General features: G+C 38.9%; 1 protein-coding gene and 1 long non-coding RNA gene across 3 annotated transcripts in view; both read right to left on the bottom strand.

Annotated features, from left to right (window-relative positions):
- The window catches only part of LOC102308928, a gene marked incomplete at its 3' end in the record, with an annotated part of 3,472 nt that extends 2,820 nt beyond the window's left edge, over nt 1-652 (bottom strand). Inside the window, 1 exon segment of the mRNA XM_042216616.1 lies at nt 28-652. Coding sequence (XP_042072550.1) covers nt 28-652 — 625 coding nt within the window.
- A 3,550-nt stretch (nt 653-4,202) lies between these two features.
- LOC121813104 lies at nt 4,203-7,926 on the bottom strand. 2 transcript variants are annotated; one of them, XR_006053516.1, is made up of 5 exons: nt 7,520-7,905; nt 6,387-6,637; nt 6,052-6,219; nt 5,839-5,934; nt 4,203-5,387 (listed from the first exon to the last, which is right to left on the bottom strand). It is a non-coding gene; the product is annotated as an uncharacterized LOC121813104 (long non-coding RNA). The 2 variants fall into 2 exon arrangements; XR_006053515.1 differs by having other exon boundaries at nt 6,387-7,926.
- Between the last annotated feature and the right edge of the window lie 1,369 nt (nt 7,927-9,295).

Raw genomic sequence — 9,295 nt, 5'->3', positions numbered from 1 at the left:
TTCGGGTGACCTCAGTGCTGGGGCTACCCAATGCCTGTCCTCGTTCCTTCAGGCGCTCAACAGCAAGATCAACAGCACGGTGCAGCCTAAGCCAGTAATCGAATGCACTTTCGCCTTTCTCTGGGAGAGTGGTGTAGAAGTCTGCCAGTGGAAGAGGTGAGCACTGAGCAGAGTCAAAGTGTCTCCTCAGGATTCCAAAAATAGCCTCAGGATCACGTGTGACATCTACGACACTGTTTCTAATGCCAACCTGGACCACATCCTTAGCCTTGCCTCTCAAATGAACAAGAATCTCCTCAGCCTGTTCTTCGGGTCTCAGACTCCCCAGCTTTATAAAGGCTCTCATCAGATCCTCCCACTCTCTCACAGAAATGAGATCAGAACCATCCCCTCTGAAGCATGGTGGGTCCTTAAGCTTCCTGTGGGACACAAACTGCACCGGCGCAGCATCAACAGCAGATGTAGATGACACAGCATGGAAAGGTGTGGCCGTAGGTGCAGGTAAGGGGGTACTAGCAGACGGGCTGAGCTGGGTTAAGATACTCTGCGCTACTCTCTGACCAACCAGTTGGATCACATCCCCCATCTGACTCACAATCTCCGTGGCAATAGTATCTGGGTTAGGAGAAGGTGAACTGTTGTTCTGAGACATGTGTGACACATGGCTAGGGGGAGGGACAACAACCCCTTCACTGGACTGGGGCCCTGGGATCCCCTGACTATCCCCCCTAACAAAACCACGCCCACTAACAGGAGTGTCGTAACGCAAATGCAAAGGGGAACATAACAACCCCCTACCCCTACCAACAACATTAGGAGTACTCGATCCCTCCTCTGTGATGTCCATCACAACAACTAGAATAAAACAAAAATGCTATATATGCTCCTTTTTAAAAAAAAATGTGTCAGAAAGAACAACAATGAATCACAAACGTGCAGCGCTGAAACTGGCCCACGTTGCTGAGAGGAGTCCACCGTCCAAACACTCGATTGACGGCTCACGGCACCAATGTAACCCCTGGTCAGCTTCTCTTTCCAGCGCTGTGTGAATAAAACTCTCTGGACTCGAAGTGGGTAGAGCTCAGGCGTGATTTATTCCCCTGCAATAACATGGGACATGAATAACCATGGGTTTCAGCAACAGGATTCCGCCCAAACACAGCGAAAGCTTCATTGCTACTAACGATAGGCTTATGATCGTATAGTGGAACTCTTAGTTTTCCCAAATAAATAAAAACAAATATTGATTGAAAAATAAAATGGCAACAATACTTATCACGGAAAATAAAATAGAAACATTACTGCGTTGTGGTTTAGATAACAAAAGAAAAATTAATTCACTTAAATGCACATTCATGTAAATATAAATAAACCAAAGCCAAAATTCCCTTTTACGTACAATAGTAAATGGAACAATGCTGCCATCTACTGGGCAAACTTAATAAGCAATATGTCTTAAACAGAATTAGCCTGCAGCTCAACCATATACATGTTTCAAAGTACACATACCTGCAATAACATGGGACATGAATAACCATGGGTTTCAGCAACAGGATTCCGCCCAAACTATTGAGAGAAGTTTCAAAATTATTAGACACGACAGCCTCCTCTAGCTGTTAGCCGCTAGCTCCACGTGTCCATTTTTCCTACCGTCTAATCTATTAATTACAAAACACGGTCATAAACCTGAAATCTACTCAAATACTACCGTATGGGCAGTTCATGCAGTTAGTGCACTGTCATATTAGCTTCAATGAGGATTTTCAAATATGTTTTAAACTCATGCTCTGTGAGAGCGGACGGAGAGGAACTTACCACAGCGAAAGCTTCATTGCTACTAACGATAGGCTTAGGGGGTAGCCCGTTTACCAGTAGCAGACTTCCGCTGCGGATTTTCAAAATAAAAGTTCCAAAATAAACCCATGGTTGCGATCCCAAGTTTAACAGGAATTTAACAACAACAAAACCATATCCATTCTTTTACATCGTTACATATATCAATGTGTGTGTCTCCTATATGATATGTGGGGTGCCTTTGTCTGGATGTGCTTCCCATCCAGAGCTGCACAGCACAGAGGAAAGTTCCAGCGCTCCTGGAATCCCTCTGTGATGGACCGCCAGTCTCCAGGTGAAGGCACAGCCATGAAGTCGTCCACTAACAGTCCCAGATGGACGTCGCTGCCTGGGGGTGATCTGGCTCACCGTGGACACACCGACTCTGTAACTGAATGCTTGGTCGTGAAGGAGTCCCCGGTGACAAGGAACCTGGACAAAATTGTTCAAAATCAGTATTATGTGTACTGCAGTTACAAAATACATTATTCAAATTCCAAAATACTTTTGTGATGTCAGATTTAAATCACAAAACATGAATCTTACATAAAACATTTTGTAATTATAAGGATAATTACAAAATGTATATTAGATAATATCTAAAACAGTTGTGTTTTGTTTTAACTTTAACATATCATAATTTGATTGGTAGCAACTTTTGCCACTACAGTGAGCCAATCACTCATAATTCCTAAACATGTCAATCAGGTAGGAATGAAGTAAGACATTAATAGAAATAAAGAGTTGTATGTTGACATGTAGCCCTTTCCTTGCTTAAATCATTAATATTTTTGAAAAATTAATCTGTGATAAGACATAGCTTATCAAGATAGAACCATGTAACTAGAGATGAACCAAACTGTTCACAGTTTTATCTAACTCTGTTTTAATAAAGGCTGGTGACCCCTGCTATAGAGTCTGACAGCTGCAGGGATTATATACAAATATTCAACTATCCCAGAATTAAACCAGGTCTAAATAAAAAGGAGTGAGTATCACTACAAAGGTTAACTCAGTGGTCCTAATGCTACAGTTTGATATCAGCAAACACCGAGCGCATACATTGATGTGACACCACAGCCATGCTATCATTCAAACACTGATAACAGCATAAATCGAATTAAATCGGGACTTGATGAGACCTTCTGAGTATCACTAGAAATATTATAAAGAGTCGTCTCTGTACCCCAGTTTGCTTTCAGTAAACACCGAGAGCATTCACTGTTAGCATAGCACATCCATGTTAGCAGTGTATAACTGGATGGTTTAGCATATTAGCACAGGTATCAATAAAGGACTACGTATTAAACACTTTTACTAACCTCAGGCAGACGGACAGGCGCTCTGCAGGTGGGATTGAGCGCCTGTAATTGGTGTCTAGGCGGGCGATGCTGGGACCGACGAGGGAAAGCAGGTCCTCAAACTGGCCGACGGTGATAGCGCTGGAATCGGCCGTCATCCAGGCGCAGCTCCTGGAGCAAATGGTGAAACTCACCAAACTGCTCACGCCTCTGGAGGACCTGATGGACCCAGGTACGGCGAGGACGTCTTTTACGCCGCTGCTCTGCTCTCCACAGTACATAGAGAAGGGAGACTCTCTCTTCAAGCGCTAGCTCGACAGCTGCCATCTTGCAAAGATACCGTCTGGCACAACTTCCTCCCACATTTCAGGTTCACGCGCGCGATGGATTTTTCTTGGACACGCGTTGAGACGCGAATGTACACGCGTCAAATTAGGGGCGTTTGGGGCGTTTTATTCGCGTCCATCGCGTTCGGTGTGAACACACTGTTAGGCATCCGACATTGTGTCCAACGGGCACTGAGAGGCCAGCCCATTTTCCTCAAGGGACGATGCAACAGAGGTTTTCCTGAAGTGCTTAGTAAGTACAAAAAAGTAATGCAAGTAAATCTAATTGCTATAAGATGTTTTTAAAGGATGAGTTAATCCAAAATGGAAATGTGCACTTCCTCAGTGCAGTCCAGATAATTTTATAGTGCACTGTAAAACCCAATAAGTTAATTTTACTCAAAACTTTTGGTGAAACTGATTACATAAAATATTTTAAGTAACTAAAACTTAAAAATAAAAGTTAAATAAACACACTTTATTTATTAGCTTTAGATAAATATTTTTAAGTACCATTGATAAATGTTTTTATGTTATATCCACATTTTTGGTTTAGTACTCTCTACTTGATATTTTGAGTTTCAAGTACAAATCTAGCTCAAGTAACTTTAAGGAATTAATTTTTAGTTTCAAAATGTTAACCATTTTAAGCTAATACAACTCAAAAATTTAAAATACAAATGCTTGTAATATTCAAATCTACTGTGTTTTGAATTTGATATAAAAAAAAGTGCCCAAAATAATTACACTTGTAAAAACATAAGACAGAAAATATAAATTCAAGTTACAAATTTATTGAGTTACTTTAACACATAGCATTTCTAACAAAAAGTCCAACGACATAAATCCACCACATTTTATAGGGAATAATGTCAGAAATGTCCAGTTTTGGCACAAGGTTACAATATTAGAAATAAAGAATTTCACAACATGTTTTAAGAGTATTCAGATTTGATTAACACACGAGTATGGCCTTTTTATTAAAAAACAAACAAACAAAAGGAAAAGAAAATCCTGCATTATTATGTGGGAAAACCGAATGAAAGTAATAGTATAGTATAGTGCAGTATAATACACCTAAATATAATTGGTAACCTTTTTAATATGCCAGTACTCTGGTTATGCAAAATGCACATTTGTAGAGTGCAATCACAGTCTCAACAACAAAGCAATAAAACATTAAATAGAAAAATACTTCTTTAGAGACATAAAACAGTGTTATAAACCTCCTTAGCGCCTTATGTCAGTTATGAGCAGTTCAGGAGGAACGTTCCTTAAGTGACATTCAAGATCCCACCTAGAAGCCAGAAATGTAGTGAGATTGTCCTTCATTTTCTCTATGGATTTACAGTTATCTGACTAAAAACACAATCAAAATCAACTAAAACAAGTGATGATGGGGGGAAAATAAATAAATAAATAAAATAAAATCACCCCTTTTACTTTGGATGTGGATTTAAGATGATGAAGTATGAAACAGAGTGTGCAAAGATTTCTTTATTCTATTCTCTTTAAAAAAAACAAAACAAAACACTTATCCAGACTTTGAAACATGATAAGCTGAATTACTTGCTTTAACAGGCACTTGAGGACTGTGTAGGAATCCTGGACATTATTCTGCTGCCAAAAGATCATTTTTAAGACTCAGCACTTTGGGCTTCAACTTCCCACCCTTCAGACCCATCAAAACTTTCTGAATAAAGTCAAAAATGTTGGCCAAACATTTTGGGTAGCTTAGGTGCAGGGCGTAGGTCAGTCCAAATATTACTAGAAATCCATCAGCTAGGGTGGTGAAAACAATGATCATGTTACCCTCGACCAAAACTGCAGTCTTCTCAGGGCAGAAGAATGTTGCATTGCTGGAATTGGCTCTGATCAGGAGTCCAAGTGGCACTTCACTAATATCTGGTCTATCAGAATGCATCATCTACAGAAAACAAAATTACTACATGTTAGTACATTCCTATTTCTCTTAGTTTCATCTATACAAGTCACATTTCTGGATTATTACTAGCTCAGAAATCAATTGTTTGAACAACAAAAAAGCCACAACACACCAAAGATTTGAGAAAACAAACTGACAAAAATAGTACTTTTTAGTAAAGCAAAGTCATACCTCTTCGTAGCAATAACAGAAAGTCAATAGGAGTTTTTTTTTTTTTTTTCATTTGTACAGTGATGTATGGTTGGGCTAGGAACATTATAGAAGGTCTACACATATTAAAAACATGTAGTGTTTCCATTATGTGACATGGACACTGTTGTAGACAGATCCAAGCATGGAGATGCTTCTCAAACTGTCAAAGTGTCATAATGTTTTGAGAAATCTAAACAAGGATGCTACTAAGATATTGTTCACAACTTTGTCCAAAACTTACATCCCACGTTATGATGAAGCTAGAGGTGTCTTCGTACAAATAGGCAGAGAGGGCATGAAGCACACCAGCACGTTGGGCATGGATATCAGCTTGTTCCTACATCACAAGAAAATTATTTTAAATTATTGGCTAACCTAGTCAAGAATGGTAGTTAAAATTGAAAAATTGATCAAATTAAATAAAGCTCAAAAAACAAGACAAAAACCCACTAACCTGGAGATTATAGCTTCTGAAGAGCTGAGACAGGACATCAGACACGTTCCCTGTGCAAACAGCTTTCTATCTGAATAAGCTCTGGAGCCGGGGAGAATGTTGGTCCAACACAGCATAAAAGTGGTTCTTCAGGTGGAGGTTTGTGATCCTGTGCAATTCTGCACAGATCTGAACACACAGGATACATTTATGTTTACAAGTTTCGATTAGTCTATAAATCTTTGCAAAATACATCAAAATCCTTACACTCCAAAGGCATAATTTGTTCAGACAGGCCAGATAACAGGAGTTGATATAAAATACATCTTGTTAGATACATCTATATACATTCTTACCTGGGACTGGGATTTCAGAGTAGGCCAGCAATCCAGGATCTGACCTACTGGTAGGTCATCATTGATGATCTCTTTGCATTGCAAGGCCAAAGTTGTGAGCATCAGCTTTGTAATCAGGATTCTTTTCACTTTTCTCGACTTCATCTACAATCTGTAGTCTTAGCTGGTCAAGGTAAACAGCATCTTCACCCCTGAAAATTTACTTCTGCCCTGGCATGGACATAACAGTAAAACACAGAAGACAAGACAGACTACACAGAGAACAGAAAAGACACATAACCAAGGAGACACAGATGAAACATAACTAGCCCAGAACTCAACTAAACCTTAACTAATAATAACAACAATACAAGAACTTCACCTCATTTCAATATAACATAAGAAAGCAAAAATACAAAATAAACTCAAAATGCTGCGTCACAGACCCAGCCCCTGACAGATAAAAAACTAAGTCTTTCACTAATGAACACTGGGCATCAGAATAAAATAAAACGAAAAAAAATAACTGTTTGGTCAATATATTATTGATGGATTCAACCTTAAGCTAACCTAAAATAGACCAGGCACAACAATTTTACAGTTCAGAAGCTTCTACATTTCAACTTAGTATACATAACTATTTGCAATGTAAACCATGTTCTACCGCCTAATTATGTAATGATTAATCACTGCTTTTGTAAGCATGTCCTGTGCCTACAATTTTGCTGCCCCAGTTTTAATATGTACAACTCCAGAGAACTAAACGTAAGTTTCAAGTTCCAAAAGTTAGCAAATGGGTTAGCCAAAGTCAATATCCATGTATGCGCTAAGTGTGAAGCAGCGTAGCAGTGCATATTGATTCAACAATTTAACCACAAGGCAGTTTATAATCTGCAAATCCAGAAACGCCTTCTAAAGACTTAGTAGGAGATTAGAAAAGTTATTAACACATTATTAGTCCCAGGGACTAATAATGTGTTATACTAAATATGAGCTTATTAGCATAATTCATGCAAAACACTTTGGGGCCAAGGCGACATGGATAAAACGACGCATGCATGTAATTCTTAAATGCCTGCTAGAGTTGTACATTTATGACGATAAAAACCCATATTAAAACGGAGAACTATAGTTTCAGAAAAAATAAAACTTACCACAAAAGCGCTCCTGAAGATGCTGCAAAGGCGGTAAATGCAGCTAGCCAAGTGCAGAGCGTTAGCTGTTCCAGTTCAAAAGTCCGTAACATACCATAGCACGTCCTCCTTTATCCAGCGTCAAAGGCAATGCCGCAAAAAACCCCTTCACAAATGTTTTTATTTCTGTTCGGATATTAACGTTCCACAAGTTTCTTTCGAAGTAATGAGCGGGCATTCGCACTCGAAGCGAGGAATCCAAGATGGTTGCCAGCACTTAATAAAGAAACAGGTGGCGCACGTACGTACGTAGGCATGTAAGTGACGTCAGTGTTAAAACTCAAATTATTTAAGGGCAATGTCAGAAACTAATCAATATATTCAAGTACTGATAACTTGAAAAAACAAACTCGTTCAAACTACTCAAAAAAATAAAGGTGTATGAACTTATTACAGGTTTTAGTTGGAACTCATTTCATTTATCAAACTATTACTATTTGGTCTTACAGTGTAGAAAATCAACATAAAAGGAAGAAAAAACCCTTTCATTTAACACATCTTATTAGGGACGATAATCTCCTAACTTGCAGCTCTCCAGAAGAGTAGACACGAAGCCCATTCATTAGCCTGCTCTCTGTATTTGGTTTAAAAAGCACAGCCAGGCTGCTGTGACCTCGATTCAAACCGGGGTTGCTGTGGCCACAACGCAGAGTGCCAACCACTATACGACCACGACTGGTTTGCGCTGCCAGTTGCAGTCTGCATCTTGCATTTTTCTTACTCCAGTATATAAACTCCGCTTAGAGAACGGTTTGCGCCTCTGACACGAACTCATTTGTTGTTGTTCCGGTATTAGACCAATGAACAATTAGGCTACTTGGATATCTTAACCAAATACACCGCCTGGTCTGTCCATGGCAATTTGAGACACTGTAAACGAAAAAATGTTACTTTGGCCCCTTCAATTCAATATTGCAAACCATGCCAACATTTAATATATAACACTTTGCAGACATGGATGAATATTAAATAGATTTTTTCATTTTGTGCACGATTGATTAAATATGCACATCCCATTTTTTTCAACTGTTTTTCATGATAATTTCATCACATGATAAAGTCATAGGTAGTGTGTAAAATATATCCAGAGTTATACAAACGTCTCTTTAAAAAAAGAGCTTTGTTGCTATGCTTTTCGCTCCGATCACGATGTTGCTCTTGCTGGTTTCCATGACATAGCCAGTTTCAAACCAATAATCCTAAAAGCGTTCCCTATTGTTTTGATGTCATACGTCTGTTCTGTCCATGTAGTTTAGAAGTGTACAAAATTCCCATCACCCATGCTCACCATGTCCGCTCCTGGCCTGAGGGATTCTTCTTTAAGTCAAAGTTTCTCCACTATACAAAAGTATGGATGCCAAAATTAGATCCCTCTTTCGAGTGGACCTAATCTCTATTCCTCCCAGCGTCTCTTACTTGAGTAACTTTACTAGAGATGTCAACCGGAAAGGAATTTGTTCTTTGCCATAAAAAATGTTCTTAAAGTGAAGGAAGTTCCATTTAAATTTATTTATTCATATAGTAAATTATTAATTTACTTCGGGGCGTTGAAAGATAGAATAAAATTTACCCTCTTTGAATGTCAGTCAGGTTTATTAGGTTTGTTAGGTTTCTAAGAAAGGATACAATAAAATCAAATAAAGGGGGGGGGCACTACATTAACTTTTTCATAAGAGGAAGAAGAAGAAGAAGCTGTACATTGTGCGGACTTGTTTGAAGAAGTGATCTTTAAATCGA

Source organism: Haplochromis burtoni, unplaced genomic scaffold (genome assembly GCF_018398535.1).
Source record: "Haplochromis burtoni strain Fernald_Lab_line unplaced genomic scaffold, NCSU_Asbu1 Contig_1138, whole genome shotgun sequence".
In the NCBI taxonomy this organism is placed as follows: domain Eukaryota; kingdom Metazoa; phylum Chordata; class Actinopteri; order Cichliformes; family Cichlidae; genus Haplochromis; species Haplochromis burtoni.
This window is presented reverse-complemented; position numbering and strand designations above follow the sequence as displayed.